Source organism: Chamaea fasciata, unplaced genomic scaffold (assembly GCF_029207755.1).
Source record: "Chamaea fasciata isolate MVZ Bird 193981 ecotype frontalis unplaced genomic scaffold, bChaFas1.0.hap1 SCAF_3, whole genome shotgun sequence".
Taxonomy (NCBI): Eukaryota; Metazoa; Chordata; class Aves; order Passeriformes; family Sylviidae; genus Chamaea; species Chamaea fasciata.
In genome coordinates, this window is record NW_027094088.1 from 77,925,145 (window position 1) to 77,947,824 (window position 22,680).

Sequence of the window (22,680 nt, forward strand, 5' to 3'; positions counted from 1 at the left end):
AACTCAGTGGAAATGCCACTTATCCCTAGGTTGATCAAATTCTATTCCTCATCTGTACTAACATCCTCCTTGGATATGGTCCTGTAATCCAACAAACATGAGGGATCCAGCTGACATATTTCACCTTACACAGAGCATGGATCTCCTGTGAATGTCCCAAAGAATGGAAATACACTTCTTAAAAAGGACGCCAATAATGGATGCGGAAACCTCACTAACTTCATATTAAGACAGATTTTTAAAGTCTCTGACAACACCCATGATAGAAGACACTAAAGAAGTAAAAAACTATTCTCTGACCATTGTGTCCTGGAGCACAAAGTACCATTTCTGAAAGAAACAGAGCTGCAGAGGGGAAATAACTTTCCAGAAGTCATGCAGCACCCGATCTGTTTCACAGGAATTCTTGTGCTCCTCCAGCTCCCGCAAAGGTAAATCACAACAGATACAGTGACACAGTTGTCCATGCTTGCATCAATAGCCTTTAAAAGCAGACACCTGCTGGGGATAGGTTAGAACATCTAAATACTCTTTTATGTGTGTCTGCTATAGCTTGATTATAGCTCCAAGAGTATTTACAAGGAGTGTGCTGTGTATTGGTGCACTTTTTGAAGCTTTGGCTAGCTAGTGAAACAAGAGAAGGCTCATGATTTGACTGGAGTTATCGTTGTGTCAGACACTCTAACTGCACTGTGCCTTGCCCTGAAGGCACTGAAAGTACTCCTGGGTTCCTGTGGTGTGTCTGGTGGTTGGTGTGATTGCTCTCCAGACTGCATTTCTGCTTCTGATCAGTTCAGTATCTCAGTCTATTGTTAACTCAAAGGCAAAAAAAAAAAAAAAAAAAAAAAAAAAGGGTCTCAATTTATTCTTCTGACTATGTTATTTTGGAGATGGATAGGTTATAAATCAAACTGGATAAATAGTTTACTGGAATCAAATGGGAAAAGTGTATATTTAACAAATTATAATAATTTGGTTGAGCCAAATTGAATGAAAATTTTATTTTTGTGACACTTCTTATCATGCTTTGTTAATGAAAATCCAGGAAATCGAGGATTAAAGTTCTGAACAGTCTGGGAAACCTGCATTTCTATGCCTCAGTAACTAAGTAAAAACCCAAGACCCTGTTGAACTCCTCTGAGGAGCATAGTGATCAAAGTGATAAAATTCTCGAGCCAGGAAAGCATCACCAGCTGGCAGGAGCTGAGCAGGCACTGAGCTGAGCAGGAGCTGGGAGTGGCATTTCTGAGGGGAGATCAAGCTGCTGTAAGTGAGGGCAGCTGCTGGGCACTGCCCTCCAACACAACTTCAAACTTTATTCATTGCTACGTACTCAAGAACTCTGATTTCATTTACCTTCCCTGTTCAAGATCGTCTGTCTGAGACACTTTTATATTATTCTTATGGATTATCAACTGCATTCAGCTCCTGCTCTAACCCAAATAAGCCTGGTGTCTGGCTTCAAGCACAAAAGCATTCCAGAAAATATGGGTTCTGCTATGAAATGGGAATAGCTGGCCTTCCCTACTGCAAAACTCAACATTGCTCTGTTGACTTCATGGCTACAGTCCATCCCTACCTCTTTGTCTGTTCCTGGATCAGCTGCAAGCTGGCTTTGAGGGATTTGATGCAATCGTTCTGCATTCGAATGGCTGTCTCCTATCCATAGAACTTGTTAAAAGTTAGGAAAGTCAACAGTATTGTAGCTTTTCCATTTTAAAATTTGCTTTGAGATCTGGTGAGTATCAGATGCAGGTGGAAAGTTAGTACTTATATTATACTAGCTGGATATCAGGAAGGCAGAATGTATGTTAAATTTTATATTTGTGAACACTCATTTGATGAGTCAACAAGAAAAAAAACTGCCAAAGGATTACGAAATCGAATAAAACTAAATAATAAATAAAAATGCAAATATTTTGACATGTATCTCTGGAATTTTCCCACCAAATCTAACAGCCGATAAGATAAATAGTAAAATCATTTGAGGAGACTGCAGTCAGCTCACAGCTAGCCCACAAAATGTAGAAACAGATGAACTTGTTTAAAATACTGTTCATTGCAAATTGCTCATTCTTTTCATAGCTGGTATCCAGAGTGTTTAACCTACTGAATAGTGCTATATCTTTAATCTCTAGACATTCTCATGGAGAAGGCAGGAAAAATTAATTGTCAATCTGCTCAAGATCAATATTAAGCAAAACGGGAGGACAAACTTTTTGAAAGCTGTTTTGTCTAATTTTTCTGTTTTATTTTTCATATACAAGGCACCTGTCCATCTCTCTTCTTATTCCTGTATGTTTGAATTTTTACATATTTTCTAATTCTAATATGGAAACTTTCCATCATTTTTCCTCTGGGAAAATCAGAAAGAATTAGTGCTGGAGGTGATCTTGGGAAGTAACGTAGTCTAACTTTTGGTCCTAAGACAAGATCCGCTTATACCTGTCTTAACTATTTCTAATGATGACAATTGTAAACTCTTTCCATGTAATCTGCTGCAATGCTTCCCTGTCCCTATTGTCAGAAAATATCCCTAGTATCTAATTAAGTATCTAACCTAATTTTTGCCTCATTTCCCCTTTACTAATCTCTCTGTTACCTTTTTGTTCTGTATCTCATGGCCATTTGGAGCAGAGTATTTTTCTGTTTGAAGTGACTTTACATACACACTGTGCTGGTCCTACCCTTTCCAGCCCTCCCTTTGGGTTGCCACCCAGGTGGTTCGCAGCTTCCTTGCAGGTCATTTGCAAAACGTGTTACACCTTGGAGGCTAGGAGATAGTCATGGATGGCTGCTCTCCAGGTACAGCAAGATAAACTGAGCTAAAGCTTGCAATGTTTTGCATCAGTCCTACAGACGCTTCAGCAAGACCATGCTTCTCTGTCTTGCTTATGAGAGTGCTGTATGAGATGGTGTTTAAAGCTTATCTAAATCTACTGCTTCTTCCCCAGCTCTGAAGCCTGTTGGCCTGTCAGGGGAAGAAGTTTCTCACACATATTTATCCTTCAGGAGCCCACGTCTATTCTTCATCTAGACGTTTTCATTAAGGAATTTAGAAGTTGTCTGATGATTTGTTCTAGGATTTTTCTATGAATTGCTCATATTTGACCTTTTCTATCAACAACAATCCAAAAAAAAAAAAAGGCAATTGAACACATTTTTTGGCCTTCTTGATATATTCCTTGGGTAAATTCCCTCTGTTAGTGAGAGGATAATTGTTTCCCTCCTCTCATGTGTACCAAGGCACCTCCAGCTGTTTTAGGGCAGCCAAGTGAGTTCATAGCTATCCATTGTTTGTCAATTCGCACTGCTCCTCTGTTGCACAAGAAAGGGACTAGTATTTTTTTAATTATGTATAAATCAAAATATATTTACATAGGTTATTGAGACTGAGAGGAGTATATAGAATATCTCCACAGGTGAAAATAACAGGTTTTAAGGTGCTTTTTATTCTCCTTGAGAAGGACGCATGAATCAGTGTGAATGGAATGCAGGTGATTTTCAAAGTTAAACGAGTACAACTTCTTTGAACAAAAGCATTGATCAGTCATCAGAACGAACTGCTGGTGACTGATTGCCCATCTCCTGAAGCCTTAGTGAGTTTGTGTAGGAAATGTTTTACCCCCGCAAATCACGGAGCTGAATCTTTGTTGACTGAATGAAATGTTAGTGCCCTTCAGCGCGTCATTCCCGTGGATCCCAAGGTAGCGTAAATGCTCACCAAAGTCAGTAAGGCCACGGCAGCCCAGGCCAGGGAAAGACCTGCTTCCCAGGGACTGTAGAAAGAGATGGGTGAGCTGACAAACTGCGCTGAAATAGAAACCCATGGGTACCAGGCCGAGGAAGAGGAGTCTTGTCAGCAACGGGGCGGGACAAGGCTGGTGGTGTCAGCAGGGCACAGGCGAGGTCGCCAGGAGAAGGCACAAGTCGGAACCAGAGCCGTGAGGCCTTGGGGGGAGGCACAGAGGAGAAGGAGAGTAAAGACGGAGCTGTGGGTTGTGCAGGAAGGGTGTGAGCTCCAAACCGATGGGCAGTGGGGCTGGCTCGACCAGCCCTATTTCTGCCCACGCCGTTTTCTTTTCTTTACTACAGATTAAGATCTTGAGGATCATGCCAGCCACGTGAGACCTGACACACCAGGCCCCCAAGTTCTCCTGCAGCTCTGGTGGGTGTTTGCTGCTCGATTTCGGCAGGATGTCTCCAAACGCCCCTGTGCAGAGGGCAGGAGCCATCTCCTCCATTCTGCCCTTCCCTGTTCCTTGGAACACTGGATACTTTCCAGACATGGTGCTCAGCAGAGCACAAGTTGTGAAAGCACCAACCACTCTGGCCACAGCACCACTGTATACTAAAGTAATGTGGAAGAATATACAGGATCAAATGCTGCTTGTGGAGCTAAATAAATATTTTTTTCAGGAAACTGGTATATGTTTATTAATACTTTTCAATTTATTGCAATCCTTGTAACAAACATTACTGCTACAGAGATAAGTTTGGTGATTAAAGAATTACCAATGACACCTACCTGATGAAATGCACTACTTCACTTAACAAGGCAGAAATACATGTATATGTGCCACAGGTATTTGAATAGGGTTCAATTTAAACCAATTAATAAAATAGCCTGTTTGGACTAAAAATAATTGTTGTCTTAGAATACGTGAATTCAACACTGCTAGAAAATCCCGGCCATCTGACGTAGAAGGATTTATAGGTTTAGTGGAAATTGCTTTCCCCACTGTCCAGATTAAATACTGCAGGATGATTTTTTGTATGAGTAAACATCCTTCCAATAACGATCAGACCGATAATGTCTTAAAAAGAGAAACAGGATCTACATTTAGGTTTTCTTTTTCTTGTATGGACTATTTCTGGATACAAGACCTTCAGGTAACATGTTGACTGTCCATAAAATGCATTTTAGCATCTTCCTCCTGCTGTGGGGATGGATTTTATCCACTGAATGCAGAACCCACCGACAAGGAAAAGAAATACATGAGGCATACAAAAAAGGCAGGTGAGTCTCATTTTTTAACATTCAAGTAGCTACAGTTTGGATAAATGTAATGTTTTAGGTGATGATAAAATGACTGAAAGATAATTTGAGCTTGCATTTGCAGACTGTGATCTCTCAGGCAAAAATATTTTCTGTTGTTTCTTTTGCCAATGAGTAAGTTTTAATGCATTTTCTACAGTGAAAATCACTGCTTCTTTCAAAAAATAGGTTTCTGAAGTGTCTCAAAGTTTGAAACGGTACAAAAAAGGAGAAATATTTCTATTTCTAGTGGTTAAAATGTGATAGAATATTTACATGAAAGTGAAATTTAAATCCATGAGAATTGTTGCATTCACTGAAGATTAGATGGACTTGAGATCTCAGATGAAAACATTCAGAATTTGTTTTATTGTTTCCATGTAATTTGTTTTATAGACCTTTTAAAAGGAAAAAAATAAAGCCTCTCAGCAAGGCAATGGTCAGTTATCAAAAGAAACAGAAAGAGCATTCAGTGTATTGTATTGTATTGTATTAATAAGCTAAAATTATTTAAAACGTTGTCTACTCTTTGTCTCTCTATCTCTCTCTTACAAAAAGACTGATATTTTGCTCTCACTATCTTATAGACAGCCATTTTGGGAGGATTTGAGTTGAGGAAGGGTTTTTTCTACAACTGAGTTCTGATTATTTATATTCTATTTGGGAAATGTTTGTAACTTTGTGTGAGGATTTTTATGCTCAAAACAAGTTACACCTGAAGGAAAAAAACCTTTTTTTTTAAATGGAAGAATATAGCTGACACATTTAATTTTGTTTAAATGCTGTGTACTTCTGCTTGTGACAGACTGAACCTGGGTTGTCTTGCCTTACTACAGTGCTGTTCTGTAAAGACTCTGTATCATCATCATCGGTACTGTAAAGTGTTTAGGCATGGAAATGCAGGAATGTCACAGTCCTAAGGAATTCAAACCACTCCTATTAGCCTTCAGAAAAAACAACTAGAAGGTGGAAGGGATGGAAAATGTTGTGCCTTTTTATTTTCCTACAGCCCCTTGTTGCAGGTGAGGGGTACTTTCCAGAGTGACTGCAGTGTCCCGGTTGGTACTTGGGGATCCATGAACCATTTTATACCTAGGAAGTGGCTTTAGCAGTGACACCACCTCCATGGAGGTAAAACTGGCAAAATGGATGCAGTGCTCTCTTCATGACCAGCCCCCAGGGGATACATTACCAGAGGCAGTATGGGTGCAAGACAGGCACAAAATCCCGTTTTTTGTTGAGGCTTCATGACAGTGACAGCAGAGGTGATGTGTTGGCTGTAGCAAATTAAAGGGGTGAGAAGTAAAGTACCACCGTGTGAGCTGGGAAGCATCCAGATGACAGGAATGTGCACACACAGCCATTTTATTTTTTATCATCTTTAAGGAAAGCTCTACACTGCACTAAATGCTTAAGAGTGTCAGTGCAATGAAGTGACAATATAACAAATCAAAGCAGAAAAGTGTTAAAAATGTGTGAAATGGAAAAGAAACACCTATTCAGTAAATGCAGGAGCTGCCTCTTCACCCATACTTCCTATATAAGGTGTAATTGCTCCAGGGTAAGCCCATCAGAAAACCCTGAGGTGGTGTGGCTCTGGAGAATTGGCTCCACTGCCCTCCCAGCATGGCCTCCCTGGCCTGGGAGGTCATTTTTGACCTATGTCTTCCTCAGTAGGGCACAATGATGTTGAGGAGAGCTGATGGGAAGAGAGGAACAAAGCTGGCCTGTGGCTGTAGGGTTGTCCATCAGAAGTGTGGTGCCCAGTAAAGTGCCCACTTTGCCTTGTGATGGGACAGCCTGTGAGACACCCATGTAAGGTAAAAAAAGATGATTATGGCCATCCATAGGATGACCACAGGACCTTAGGATTTCCTCCTAAGCATGAACAACAAACCTTCTGTACCAAACCCCTGACCTTCAATGTTAAACTCAGAATGGGATTGCAAGTATTTTTAAACTCTGGCTTCCATCCTGTTCTATGCTATCTTGTCTCTTCTCCATTGAGGTGTTTGCAGGTGGATCAAGCCTCCATTCATCTCTGCTTACATACATTTGGGAGATTAAGCTTCTTACATTTCTCAGTGCAGGATGTTTCCCAAGCTTTGACCCAGCCATTTGCTTGTTTTCCCCTGTCCCAAGCTTTGACCCAGCCATTTGCTTGTTTTCCCCTGTCCCATCACTGCTGTTTGAGGATTGACATCAGGACTTGGTGCAGTATTTGTACAGCCCTCCTGCAGGTGCTGTACACAGAGGTAATCCCCCTGACCTTCTAGGACTGCAGTCAGGATCTCCCAGTGGGAAATCATGCCTTCCCAACACTACCAGGCATTTGTGTATGGCAGAACACCTCATCTCAGACATACAGCCAAGCCTATTTGCTCTCATGGGGTAGTCTCTTACATGTTAAGATGCTGGTTATTTAAAACAGTTTTGAAGTAGGCATGATTCCTTAGCACTTCAGTCAAAGTCCATGTCTTTTTCCATCACAGAGTTAGATCCTGGATTCAAATCAGAGCAATGGAAGATGCTATATTACATCAGAAAAACTTGCAGAGAACATTGCTCCTGAACATTTTGGTTTTGACTCTGTTTCCCCCTCAACACCTAGCTCTGAACAGCCTTTACGCAGGAGGAGGAGTAACTGACCTTTTTACTCCTCTCTGAACACTCTTATCTCTTGCTCCATAAGGCTTGTGGTAAGGACCAGGACTGAAATCCATCCTTTCACTGTAACTTTTTCTTTCTGAAGAAAGACACAGACCTCAGTGGAGATTGATGGGAAAAATCCATTTGAAGTGGAAAAGGCTGTCTCCACACCATCACAGGATGCTCAAGATGTCTTGATTTGCACCCATGACCTCCCTAACACCCAGAACCCCTACAGGACAACAAGATCATCCTCTTGCCCTAGAGCCAGAGCTCAGCACCAGCCACCGGTGTTGGCACATGGCAGAGGCCCTGCTGTAAAGATCTGCCACATTGGGTGGGTTGCCAGCATCCTGCTGTTCCTGACAGATGTGTCCAGCTTTGCTCCTGATTCTCATGGTGCAGCTGATGGAGGAATACATAGGCTTTTAGCTTGTTTCTTTGGATGGTGTGTTAGTTTCTTCCAAGGAGACTCACTTGCTCCGAACTCTGCTTTCAAGTTAAAACTCACCACTGGATCTGCAGTTTTCAGCTCCAGGGCTTGTCTTTTCACCTGCCCAGATCCAGCGGAGCTCACATCCACAGCCTTCACATTCTAGAGATATGGTGAATGGAGGATATGGGTCAGACACCTTCTCTGTCACAATTTTTGTCACTACAGGTACCCCATTCTAGCATGAGACACAAGAGCTGTGAAGAAGAGTGAGCAGACAGGTGAGGTTTTGCCCACAAGAGTTCATTCATGCACCACAGTTTGATGAGGACTGGGTTTGCATGACAGGAATTTCAAAAAAGGTCCCAAATAATTCCTTAAATAAAACTGTTGAGGCTTTGTCACATAGTGTGACAAGACAATGGCACTTTGTCTAGGTCAAAGTATGCAGACAGTCACAGTGAAAGTAGCACAGTAGATAGCTTTATTCCATGGGTTTTACTACAGAGCCCTCAAATATTGTAATTCACTGTAAAAATGTCTGTGTGCCAGTCAAAGACTCAACTACTTATTTTTGCTAATCTCCAGGACAAATCACCTCAAAGGAATTTCACTTCACAGAGCAGCAATATGAAAAAAAAAGCTTTCTCACCTTGCAGACCTGTTCACAGCTTGCAGTCAGACGTGTGCAAAACCTGCAGGGATTGCAAGGCTTTTTTATGCCTGTCAGATTCAGAGTGCCAAAACTCCTACAGGAAGGAGCTGAGTTCCGGAGCACTGGCAAGAGAGCTGTCTGCTGTTTTCCCAACTGTTCAGGCTCTTGAAAAGCCACCAGGCTTCGGGAGGTGGGGGGGTGTCACTAGAATGATGCAAAGGCTCACTAAAAGTCACAACATCATTGTGCCAACAAAAGGGCCAAGGCCTGTGCTGCTAATTAAACTGGCAGAATCTACTAGAGAGGATGTCCTGGAGCTGAGCCATGTAGTTCTGCCAGAGCTAACTGCTGGGGGAAAAATCTCTTTTAACACTAAAATCTGCCTGGACAACATTAAAACCACCTTTCAGACAATCAGCTCTCAACAGAAAAGATTTCACTGTAAAAGTTCTACGGATCATGTCTGTTTAATCTTACCTAAGAGACCCACTTCATGTTGTTAGTCATGTCCCTACCATTCCCTGACCATGCTGTAATAATTTTGCCTCACTCTTATCTCCAAATAGTAACCCATTTGCATAAACAAATCTTGCTAATGCAAGCTGTCTTTAGACCAGACTTCTGGAGTGCATGGTAAGACTGTAAAATGCCTGGTGAAGGCATTGCCACATTATCAGCGGCAAGCAAGATCAAGTGAGCCTGCAGCTCCCACTGCATTGCTTTCCAGAATCAGTTTGAGTTGTATTTGGACACCATTTCCTCCAGAGTGCTTGGTCTCAGGACAGCAAGAGGCCCAGTGTAGACTTCAGGCCAGTGCAAGTGGCATCTCTCCATCTCCCCAGTTAGTAACTTGCCTTTCCCTTTCCTCCTTTTATCTTCATCTCCTTCACTTCTTTTCTTGCCCTCTTTCAAGGTTTCTTCTCTTCTTCGATAAGCTGTTCCTTTCTTTTTCTTTTATCCCTTTCTCTGCCCTCTGCTTCACCTGCCTTATTTTTTTTATCCCTAACCACATTTCTTGCCCTTGTCGCACAGCTCTGCCAAGATTTACCCTGTTGCTTTTAACTTCATATTACTTTGTGGCTTACTTCAAACCCTTGTCTTTCCTCCAACACTGCTCCTCTTCTTTATCTTGTTATACATTAGCTTATTTTTTGATATTGCTTCGCTATTTCTCTCATTTGCATTTTCACCCTTGTTGTTCTTTTAAGAAATTTCAATTGTGCATGGCATCTTTTCTCAGACCAGCCAGAAGTGTCCCCCTTCTGCTTCTCATAGCTAGTGATAATGCTTTGAAAACTTAAATTTCTACTTTCATCATTATCACCAGCCTCCTTTCATCCCTTCTAGAATTTACTTTGGGTCTTTGCACCACACAGCTTCCTAACTTTATCAGTTTCAACTGTGGCAGAACAGTCTCTACTGGCATTTCTGTAGCTATATTGATACACCCAAGTACTCTGCAACTTTAGTTGTCCCCCAGTGATAGAAGGTCCAGGCAATACTGCAACTTGCTCAGGATCAGCAGCTTCATGTTTTCTTCTGGCCCACCATTGCTGCAATATGTTTTATGAGCTGGTGTGAGGAGAGATAGCAGACTGTGTGCAGCCTAGCCAAAAAAAACCCCAACCCCAGCCCAATTCAAAGATGCTGCAAGGTAATTTCTTCCCTCCTGAGTGCATATAGATTGATTTTCTCATTGCAGGGTTGAGTTCACATCTGAAATGGTGATGGTTTTTCTTCTAAAAAATGCTCAGTCACCTTCCAAACTCACTTTATGAAAGCACTCACAGATTTCAGAGTGAATTTCACAGTTGATGACATGCCATTTTTATGAACTTTCTTCCAATTTCTTCTCCTTGCTATACATTGTGGAAAATCTTGAGTGACAGATTCTTGTCCACTTGCACCAAGCTACTCCTGAATTCATATACTTTTTCTCCTTTCCCACTCTGAGAGCCCTGTTCAGGCTGCCTGGAAAGCTTCTCCACCTCCAAGATCTCTTCTCTTACTCAGCTATTTTTTCTAGCTATGCACATTAGATGTGAGAGATGTGGACATGCCTTGGTGTTGCTAACAGCACTGAAATGCCTTCTGTCTGGTTTGCTGCTCTGTTCCCAGTAGTCCTGAGCCACTGTTTGTCCTCTTGAGCACTGTGCATCATTAAGCTGAAGTTTATCAACAAATATCACAATGACACTTAGCAGTAACAACTGGTTTGGAGGCCATCACTATTTTAACGCCGTTTCTGAAAGCAAAATGGAAAAAATTAAAAATACAAAGTAGAAAATCAATGTACACTTTTCTGAATTTGTTAGCACTGAATTTTTCTGAAGTCATGAGATTCTGCTGCAATTCTCCACTCATAGTTCTGTTTTTAATTAACTACTTTGAACAGTTACATATCCTCAGTAAATATTGTTTCCAGTAATTACTCTTTTATCCAAAATAATTTATAAAGATATTGAACAACAGTGATCCTATAGGTGTAATGTGACTACACCAATAAACTTTCTGCATGGTAAAAATTCTCCATAATTCCTGTGTTTCTTGTTTTGTAACCATGCACATGTGGGGAGCTTCTTTCTGACTGATTTCTTTGGGAGAAGAACCTGTCAACACTCTTTTGGAATTTGAGGTACAATGTGTCATCTTGATCACTCTTGTCTACAAGGTCACTAACTTTTTAGAGAAGGCCATTATTTTACTACAACTGCCTGAAAGGAGGTTGTAGTGAGATGGGCACCTCTCTTATCCTAGGTAACAAATGACAGGACAAGAGGAAATGGCCTCACGTTGCACCATGAGAGGTTTCGACTAGATGTTAGGAAAAGTATTTTCATATGAAGGATTGTGAACCATTAAACCAGGCTTCCCAGGGAAGTGGTGGAGTCGCCATCCCTGGAAATGTTCAGTAAACATGTGGATATAGATTTGAGGATATGATTTAATGGTCAGCATGGTGGTGGTCCCAGGTTGATGGTTGGACTTGATGATTTTAAAGGTCTTTTCCAAACTTAATGTTTCCATAATTCTGAAGGGCATAATATCCTTCAAGAAATGTCAAACTGCCTCTTGCTCTTCTTCAATACATACTGTATTTATCTGGTATCAACTTTTTGTGGGTTTTACTATCTTTGTAGCTAATTAGTCCAATGGAACAGTCAGATTTTTAGAGTTCCAATGAAGTGGAAAGCTGTTGCCTTCCAATCCTGTGTCACCAATGACAATTGATTCAACAGTTTCTTACTTGGCATTCTTCTGGGTAAAAGCCTGTTGACTTGTTACTGTTCAATCCATTCACTTTGAATCTATCTCTCATCCTGTGCCAATATTAATATTTCTTAATATTTCTGCCCCAACACCAGAATTGTTACAATTCTGCTTCTTCTGTTCTATTCTGTTACAATTCTATTTTTTTAAAGCTAGTTATTCCCCATTCATCATTTATACAATTATTTCTCCATATTCCATGCAGTTCTTAGTATTATCTTTTACTGCAATTCGTTGTATTGCCATCAGACCTTTTCTCCAACATGTTGCGGCTGCTTTGAATTGTGACCCCAGATCCCCAAATGCCTGTTTCTCTTTCAAGCATGCCCTCATGCCTGAGTTTTATAGTTCTGTCATCTGTCTTATTATTGAAAATATTGACCAGCTATTTCCAGGATGAAATCTGTGAAATGTTGTTCAGTGTCTCTCAGCAGCAAATTAATGGCATTACATTAACCATGGTACTTCAGCCATGTTCAAAGTCACAGTTTCATCTCAACCCTATTCCCCTTGTTTAGTAATGAAATATTAAAAACCTCATTCAAATCTACTTTTCCTCCTGCTTACACTAAGGCAGCCAGTTACACCATCAGACAGGACATTAGACTGGTTTGACGTCAATTATTCACATTGACTGATCTTTATAATCTCATTATTCCCTGGGGGAGAGGCAAACCAGTGGATCACTTGAGTTTGTCACAATTTATTTTCAGATCTCGAACCCCCAGCTTCCTTCTTTTGTACCCTTCTTAAAACCAGGTATTATTTTCACCCTCATGCTTTCCCAGGGGCATCACCCATCTCTGAGGAGTCCTTGAAGGTGATGGCTTACTGCTCAGAGTCTACAGTGACTGGTACTCTACTCCTGGTGCTCCTGGGGAAGTGCCATCAGCCTCTGCTGATTTAAATACCTCCAACTATCTAAACACTCCTTTAAATGTTCTTCCCTGATCTACACTGTGCTGATGTCTGCTTGCAAGTCAATTTTTCTTCTGAGACTGGGTCAGATATGAAGCCTTTCAGCACGTTCTGCATTGCCCGGTTATTTCTCCCCTTCCCTTCATTTGTTTCTCCTTTTTACTTGGCTGAGTCCTGGTACCATGCCTGCCTCCTTCTAGCTGTCAGGATGGACCTTCTGCTTCCTCCAACTCTTCCTTTCAACATATGTAACACAAAACTCAGTGAACACCCATGCATGCACTGGATGCAATTCCTGCAACATAGGGGCACTTCCATTTTTGCAATACTAGGTATAGTGTCAATACCTCAGGTGGCACAACTTATCTGTGAATAATCAATATGTGTACGTATGTTCCCTTTTTTTCTTTAGTCAGTGTTTATGTCCAGGCAAATAGCAAAAGAAGTGCAACTTTTGAAGGGTGTATATATGTCTCCTGCATATTTTGGCTTCTGAGACTCACCTGTACTCAAGTAATAATGGATTAAAATGGGATTCTCATTGAATTTTCTGTATCACCCCCCCAAAAAAAAAGATGGTAGAAGAGCTCTGAATCCCACAGTTTCTCAGACTTCATGATGTAAGCATCAAAAATTGCCATTTCCCCCTTTCTTTTCAAATATTTAACAATATATAATAGAACCGTATGACATTTCTTCACAATCTTTAAACCTACTAATCATAAGGACACATGGTCCAAAATAATTACAAACACAAAAGGGCTTGACAAATGCAAAAAACAAAACAAAACAAAACAAAACAAAAAAACCCCCAAAAACCAAACAAACAAAAAACCCAAACCTAAAACACATTTCACGAAAATTTTTCCTCAGTTTTTAGAGTCTTATTTACAGCTCATGGCTTTGCAAGTCTCTCAATTTGAGTACAAATTAGTGAGGTTTTATCCTACATTATTTCTGGGGAATTAATATGTTACACAGCGGATCATGTCTGGTGAAGTGCATGTCACCAGGTTAAAGCAGCTTACTCTCATTTCAGGCTTGCTCTTTCCTCCCTCAGGTGCTGGGCGGATTTTCTTTCCATTTAGCTAGCTCACTTTTCCTCTGCCTGCAAAGCTCTTCTCTGAACTCTAGACGACTTCTCAGTCTTCACCTAGACCTGCTGCACCATGTCTCCTGCTTGCTGAGAAGGCCTTCCTAATTCATTTGCATGCTATAAGGCATGCTGTGGAGGAACTTTCTGTGAACTCCCCACTCCAAACACTGTTTTCTTCCTTTGGGACACAGGCTGAAAAGTCCTTTAACCCAGCAAGGCTCACATGTCTCCAGGAGCTGGACCTTATCTCTGTCCAGCATCACTCTGTGTGAGGGGACACCACTACTCATGAAGGACAGCAGAGGCTCTCTGTGCTCCAGGAGTCATTGCACAAAATGATGAGGCACTGTTTGAGTCTGATGTCTCCTCTCTGCTCCCTCTGATATCTTCTGGCATTATCCAATGTTTCCCTCCCTCCCCACCTCTGCCCATCGAGCCTCTTTTCACCTCAGTCTCACCCAAAGCACAAGCACTGCTGCAGATCCCAGCTCCCTTTGTCTCTGCCCTACTTTTTCCCTGCAGGAACCTCCTGTATGTGTATGCATACAATCCCCAGTTCCTTTTTGCTTCTCTCCCATTCCCTAACCTGGTTTTGGCCTTTAACAGGATGCTGATGTGGTATGAACCCCAGTCACTAACTGGTCATAAAATAGGTAGAATCAAAGCCTAGTCAAATATATAGGCATTTAATAGGTATTTAATAAGATTTTTACATTTCTCACAGATTTCTATAGTACCAATACATCTATTCCAATTACATGTCCATCCTGCCAAGACTGTTCCCTGCAGGGACTTGTGCTGCCTCCGCTGCCCTCTTCTGCTTAACTTTGGCAGATATGAGCTCTGCAGCACATGCTGCGCTGCAGTGTGGCTGATCCACAGACTTCCTCACCACTGATGCAAGGCAGCAGGGGATACTGAGCTTGTTGAACCAGTTTTCAGCAGGACTTCTAATTGGAAAGTAAAGAAAGTGATGAAAGTCCATCATGCCTGCCAGCTGTGCCATGGCACCCAGCGCTGGGCCCCGATCCCTGTGTGAGCAGGGGTGGATAGGTTGTGCTGTGCCTCCCATCCTGCACCTGCTGTGCTGCACAGACCTCATGCCCTGATGGGCAGGAGAATGCACCTGTGCTCTGCTTGGTCTTCCCATCACATTACATCTGGGCAAGAAAGGAGAGGGCAGCGGAGGCAGCACAAGTCCCTGCAGGGAGCAAAGTCTTGGCAGTATGGACACAGGATTGACAAAGGTGTATTGATACTGTAAAGATCTGTGAGATTATAGATGGGAAATGTATGTTGCAGAAGTAATTGCAAGCTAAAATGCTATGATGGGTAATGACCTCTTGCACATTTGTTTTGGTTGCTTCCAAAAGCTCTTATTTCCAAGATGAAGAATAACATGGGGTTTCCAGTGCACACTGTAAGCATGGACCTGACATTCCTCTGGCACATGTCCTGTGAAATTGGGTATTTGGAAATGCCTGCTGGGACCTTCAGATGTCACGGCTGTACGGTTTCTTCTGAAAATCAGACACTGTTAACTCTAACCCTGCAACCCTTTTTGCTGTGTTGGAGTGACTATTAGAGCAAGAGGGAATATCATGCTTTAAAATACAAGAAGAGTAACTGCTTTTTGCCTTTTGTCTGTAGCGGTAGTGATCAAAATCTGGGTTGGCTGATTTTCTTCCCCAGCTATCCTACGCTTCAGCCACATCATTGCCTCCCAGCCCCAGCAAGCCTCAGACTTTGAGGCAGAAGCATCTCAAGATCCCCTGAAGCAGTGGGTAGGTCTGGGGCAATAACAATGCCTTTGAAGATCTTGCATGACCCCAGCTGCCATCAGGGGCCCAAGAGCTACTCTAGTAATGCACAGGGAGCACTGTGAATAAATGCCACTCTGCACCAGTTGTTGCTTTTTCACAAAGCATCTCTGTGAGCTTCATGAGACATGAAATGCCTTTTGGCATTGTAACTGCTGGAGATAAATATTGGCATTGTGGGGGCGGGGGGCAGGAAAGGGTTGTTCATTATTCAGGGTATTTTACCTCAGGAATGATTGTTGAGTTTTGAAGACAGCCTGTCACCCCAGTGAAGGCAGGAGGGACACTCACAGCCAGTTACGCTGAGCAATCTGTGCACAACGTCTGGGCCGAATCTCTTGGCTGAGGCTGTCGACAGCAAACACCCAGAAACAGCGGAAGCCACAGCAGCTTTCCATCGATTCACAGCCCAGACAAGCAGGGTAATGGGGTCCCATGATGGAGCTGCCATTGATCACTGAGCCAGCAGAGGACTCCCCAGGAACCAGAGCAGAAAAGATATTTATTGAGTAGAAAGAAATGGGGCTTCAAACTGAAGTAACTGGGTAACAGGTAAAAATGTTTTGCTGCTACAGAGCTGTGACAAGGGGAACAGGGCTGGCAAAAAAAGCTAAATACCCGAACCAAAGCTTAAATGAACACAGTACCCTGCAGTGGGTGGAGAACGGAGGACATTTTATGCTTGTTTGTTACAAGGAAATAAAGTTCATTTTAGAGGGGATGGAGAAACACCTGGAGGAAATAAAAGGAAGCACCTGGGGTTGCTGAGTGCAGAGGATGGGGATGATTTGGCCACAAATCCTTGATGGCCATGCCTTGAAGTCTCCCTTGACAAAGGAGAATAGAGACAGAGCCACCATGAAGAATTAGATAAAACCTACAAAGGTAATGAAAATTAGGAATTTCTAGAACATGGCCTGCTTCATCCCTGTTCCAAGACCAGCATTATTCCTGAACAGCCAAGAGTTTACTAGGGCACTTTAAAGTCATGTAAATCGGTCAGCTTGTTGCCAGAATCTGCTTATCCCCAAAACACGGGAAATTACTTCCTGACAGCCAGCAGATGAGAAGCAGGCAGCAGTGAGACGTATCAGCAAGGGGGTAGAACAAGGCAGACAGCTCCAGAAAGTGCACCTTGCAAATGTTTTGCTGTGTGATGGCCAGGTCCAACCAGTGCCACAGAAGCTGTTTCTTGTAATGGCAATGGTGCTGCATGGCCCAAAGGCTCCCCCAAACACTGGTCTGCCTGTGCACTTATTCCTAGAATTCCTCTGGGACATACAGAGCAGATTCTGGAAAAAAAATCCTACTCATCCAGTGCTTCACTTCAGGGTGAGTCAATGCTACAGCCCCATGTGCCCATTCCTGTCCTGGTTGTCTGCTTCTCTGTGGCAGCAGCAAGAGGAATTTCCCTCTGATACTACTGGCTTGCGGAATGTTCCCAGGCCAGAAAGGACTGTCCCACAAGGCCTGGGGTCCCTCCACCACACACCAAAGGGTGATGGTGCTCAGGTGCTCACAACCATTACTGCAAAAGGAGTTTTGCCACTGTAAATCTCTACGGAGGGATTTGAAATGTATGCTAATGGGCAAAATACCTAATTAGTAGAGTTGATTAGAGTTAGCATTTATTACAGAGAGAAGCTAATTTTTTTTTTTTAGTTAAAGATGACTTAGAATTCTTAAATGCTTAAAATGTTACTTTTGCTCATACTAGCACTTACATAGCCAAAGGCAATAGTCTTGCTTTTAATGATTAAATAAAATATTGGCCCTAGACCTGAGAAGACCTTTCTTGACAGCCAGCTGGGTGATGGTATGAAGCCAGAAACAATTTTCAGAGTTTTTTCCTTTTTCCCCACCCCGAAATAATTTGAAAATATTTTCTTCTCATGAACACACCTGGCTGACTCTGGTCTGCAGGTGTAACAGCTGAGCCCCCACCACCATGGCAGAGGCCCCCTGGCAGCTCCTGTCTCCAAAGCCCCTGGTGTTGCCAGCCAAAACTGGCCAGGTGGGACATGAGCTGCCTGCCCGGGTACTTTGCCAGACAGTCAAAAACAGAGGCACCCCACCTTACAAAAATCGTGGCTCCCCTCTTTTTGCCCTGTCCCCACTGTGAGCCTGAGCATCCCCCCTCCCCACCCTCTGCCATGCCCAGCCTGACACCCGCCTTTGGTGGAAGGGTAAAAAAAAAGAAGGCAAGCACATTTCTCTCATGCGACAGCAGGCAATGCTGCAGAGATCCGGTGCCTCCCTCCTGAGATCCTCGCCCGTCTGCCCGTGTCCACCTGTCTGAGCTCTCTCTTTCCCCCTTGTTTCCATGCAGCCGGCCGCAGCGGCAGAGGCGCGAAGCCCACGGCGACGTGCACAAACAAGGCAGGTAAGCCAAATCCTCGAGAGGTGGCTGCTGGCCCCGGCCTGCCAGGGGAAAGGGGCAGCACTCACCCAAGCCAGCTGTCTTTAGGCACTAGCCGTGCCATTAGCAGGATCCAGCAGGCCCCAGAGGAAGCCCCACTGCCTGACACCCTCATGGGGGGGAGGCCGTGGCCATTTGCCGCACCCCCTCAGGCTTCCTGTGCTGCTGATGCGCAGTTTGTGTTGCCGTGCCGTGGCCGTGGGCGCCTTCCCTCCAAGAATCGCTCCTGCAGACCTGAGCCCCTTCCATGAGCTCTCTGTCATGGCACTTGTTCCTCCCACTGCCTCTGGCAGGGAGAAAGCGCCTTTCTGAGCACAGTCAAACCTGCTCACAAATGTTTGCTTTGCCACTGGCCTGCTAATACTGCTCCTCTGCCTTGGACGGGCGTAAGCCTTCCCTAATGTACACTCACAGGTCTTTCAAAGGTTGACTTAAACCTAAAGCAGTCACCTTTTAAAATGCCTGGGAGATAATTCATGACTAGAACTCACTGATGGAAGTAGACGGACAACTCAACCCTCCTAGAAATTATTGAATTCAGACTAGGCATCTTTCTAAGATACTTTGTTGTCCAGATAAAGGATTTGAGAGAGGAGTGGCTGAAAACACCATTTGCCTCTGTTAGGAGATTGTTGTATTGGCTTGTTGTTCAACTTTCAACAAGACTTTGAGAAGTGCAGCCTGGCTAAGCTGTTCTAATTTATGAGAAACTTTATGTCAGGAACTTTTTCCTCATTCAGTTGCTTTGTCAGCCTGTTTTCCTTTAATCTACTTCTTACTTGTCTTGTGTATATTCAGACAAGTGCCTCTGTGAGTGTCCCATCTTTTCTAAAATCAAGAGCCAGCAAAACCTTTCCTCCTTCTTTTGAGCCCTCCTGCCACCCAAGTGGCTGGTGTGCAGCTGGCTCTGAGGGCAGCAAAGGCTTCCCCTACACAAGGGAGTAACCACGGAGTTGCTGCCATCACCATCCCAGTCAAAGCACTGGGACACTGAACAGCGCTTTGCGTTTTGGATCTGGAAGGGGATCAGAGCCTGCTCTGTCCAGCATTCAGTGCAACTCCAACAGCTTCTGGAATTACCCTCCCAGGCTCTTTAATGTTCAGAGACCTCACAGGCCTGTAATGCTGCTTTTTATCCTTGATGAAAATCTAGGGCAGATGCTAATAATTTTATCCCAAGTTAGGGAATGGCCTGCCTCCTGGCCTGGTTCCCAGACTGTCTCCATTTTGTTCCTGGGCAACAGCCAGTAGCTTATTTGATATATTTTTTTCCTAATTCCTAGCCTCACACTCCATCATAACTCAATGTCAGGAATGCCTCCCCCTCTCCACTTATCTGCACATACTATTCCTCTAGCCCACACGTTTGAATGACTGTCCCCAAACTGTTGTGTGCAGAGAGAATTTTACAGGGCCAAAAAGCCACCAAACAAATGTTTTCTCAGTGCTAAAATTATCACAGGTGCCTAAACTGTATGCTCAGTGCAGGAATCAGTTTTTAATGACGTGCTGCCAACCACTGCCGCAAGCACAGGCTCATGGTCTAAGGGGTGGATGTTCTGGGGAGTAAATGGCACTGCTCAGAGCTCATAGCTGTGCTTCTCTCCCCCTGGTAGCCCAATCTTAAAACGAAGCCCTGACATCACCAAATCTCCCCTGACGAAGTCAGAGCAGCTGCTGCGAATAGATGACCATGACTTCAGCATGAGACCAGGTTTTGGAGGTATGAAACATGCACATTTGTCACTGTTCTGTTTTACACTGTCACTTCTTTATGCTCTAACATCTATAGCAGTGAAGAAGCATATTGGCTTTTCTTTCTCTAATCTCTTTTGAGTTGTGAATTCAAAAGAATTCACAACTCAAAAGAACTCAGATTCCTGAGTTCTCTCAGGGGAATAGAGATGCAGTGAAATAACCTTCTGGATGAGAAAAAAGCATAGTCAAAGGCATGGAAATGTGATTAACAGGCAACGTATTATTCCTGGTGCTCAGTGATACTTTTTCTGATAAAAATCTGCAAATACACCTTATATTTATTCCTGGATGATGGGGGAAATTCTAAGTTTTTGTCTTAGTAAGGCCATATGTGTGCATAATCAAATGACATACCACACTTACTTCTTTTATAACCCAAAAGAAAATATTTTGACTGCCTGTGTTAATGCTTGCTCACAGTTTTGTGGCTGTGTGCTAGAGCAACTGAAGCTTTCAGGGAAATGGATGAAGGAGAACACGCTTTCTTTCAGCCCATCGGATTAGAGAATGTTGTAATTTATCTACCCTTTCTGGCTGACAGATGGTCATTCAAATCCAGGATACCATTATATACTCTGATGAAAGAAGATTTTATCACTAAATGCTCAATATACCAAATACCAGCATGTTCAATTAATTTAAAAACATTTCAGTTTTACAGCAGTTCGCAAATGTGAGCATTATTTTACTTGACAGCTCTCCTGGACTGTAATTGCCAAAGGTAATATGAGGGACTAGCCTGGAGGAAGGAAAAAGTTCAGAATCCCTATTACATGGGGTCACAGTTGGATCCTTCCCCTCAGGAGCCTCAGGCTCAGTGACACATGCCTGTGTCCTGCAATGTATCCCCTCCTTTCACCCTTTCTTTTCCACAGCTGAGCACTGAGTCTTGTGAAAGTCAAACACACATAGTAGCTCTCATGGATGTTATTAGCCTGCAAGGGGAGCAAAAGTGAGGGAAAATCTCCCACATTCCCTTTGTTGTACCACCATTGGTCTCTCTGTGAATGGATCCTCTTCCAGTAATCTGTCTTGCCAGTCCTGGATCCAAGCAGTAGAGCTAAAAACAATTAAAGTTGCTTTTAAATTTTGAAGGGACACATGTAGGATGACACAATAAAAAGAGAAAGTTAGTAGTGGGTCAGTCTTATTACTGACTTTAATCGTTATTAGGAGATTTTTCTTCTGAATTCCAGTGATTTATACTTTCTATAGGTTTACTGTTGTTTTCATTTCAGACTGAGCATCTATTTCTATCTGTAAGATCATAAAGTCAGAGGATTGCTTTGTCTCAATAGGTTTGTACTTTGTCAACTCCTAATTTTTTTTTTTTTTTTTTTCCCCTAGGCCCTGCAATTCCTGTTGGGGTGGATGTCCAAGTTGAAAGTCTGGACAGCATTTCTGAGGTAGACATGGTAAGAGCCACAGATGGGACCTCTGGAGACCAAAATTCTGCGGGCTACCTGGGTTTATGTTCATGGGATTTGAGTGCCAAGGACAAACACTCCACAGCCTCTAAAGGCAGACTCAGGTTTGATCTGAACCTGCCAACAATTACTTCTATTGACCTCATGCTACCATTTCACGGCCCTTGAGGTAGAAGGAAGAAATCTGACATTTTCTTTTCTCTAGGACAAAATGATAAAACATTGCCAAGAGTGTCTCAAAGGATTTGGGTTTCTATATTTTCTTAAATAGTGATAACACACTTAAAAACTCTGAGGAGACCAATGAATGTGTTTGTTTTAAGGCACTTACATGCTGCAGACATAGTGTCACTTTGGACAATTTCTGAGGCAGTCAGGGGCCAGAGAGCTCCCAAGGAAAAGGGGGAATGGTTTTAAACTGAAAGAGGGTAGGTTTGGATCAGATGTAAGGAAGAAATTCTTTACTTGGAGTGTGATGAGGCACTGAAACAGACTGCCCAGAGAAGCTGTGGCTGCCCCATTCCATTCAAGGTCAGGCTGGAGAGGGCTTTGAACAAAGTTTAGTGGAAGATAGCCTGCCAATGTCAGGGAGGTTGGAACAAGATCGTCTTCAAGGGCACTTTTCCAATCCAAACATTCTATGACCCACAGAGTCTCTCAATAACTCAGGTTTTGCTTTGGAAGAGAAAAAGATCCCTCCCCACTACAGAATATTTTTCAAAATGTTTTGATTTTTCAACGAAATTATCAAACAGCTCTGAAGGTTTCACAGGAAGTCCCAGATTCTCTGTGCTCCTAATTAACAGACAGAGGGATAAAGAGGCTTCACTGGACCTCCTCCCATGCCTGAGCCAGGAACAGGGCTGTGGCAGCCCAGCTGGTGGTTGGCGGACACACTGGTGGCATGTCAGGCTCCTCTCACTGCAGCTATTTCAGCTCTTGTGTGGGCTGAGATATCTGCAGTCATCTGACCTCAGGGGAGAGCATTTTCCCCAGAACTGGGGACCCCTCCAGCTGATTCCCTGACTCCAGTGCTCTTGGCACCCTTACAGCTAGCCATGGCCATCCTGAGCTTTCACCTGCTCTCCTTGAGGAGAAAGCTTGTGAAGGTGGCCAGAGGGCCCCTAAAAAGCTTTGGGACTTGAAAGCAAAGCAGAAGAACTAACACCGAGGAGTTAGAATTTAAAGAAAAAACCC

At 43.1% G+C, this 22,680-nt stretch overlaps 1 protein-coding gene across 1 annotated transcript in view; it reads left to right on the forward strand.

Moving 5' to 3' along the window:
- The first annotated feature begins 4,898 nt into the window (after positions 1-4,898).
- The window catches only part of LOC136287130 (gamma-aminobutyric acid receptor subunit rho-1), a 29,946-nt gene continuing 12,164 nt past the window's right edge, over positions 4,899-22,680 (forward strand). Inside the window, exons 1-4 of the mRNA XM_066179567.1 lie at positions 4,899-5,020; positions 18,209-18,262; positions 19,915-20,021; positions 21,404-21,471. Coding sequence (XP_066035664.1) covers positions 4,899-5,020; positions 18,209-18,262; positions 19,915-20,021; positions 21,404-21,471 — 351 coding nt within the window. The remainder of the gene's footprint in view (positions 5,021-18,208; positions 18,263-19,914; positions 20,022-21,403; positions 21,472-22,680) is intronic.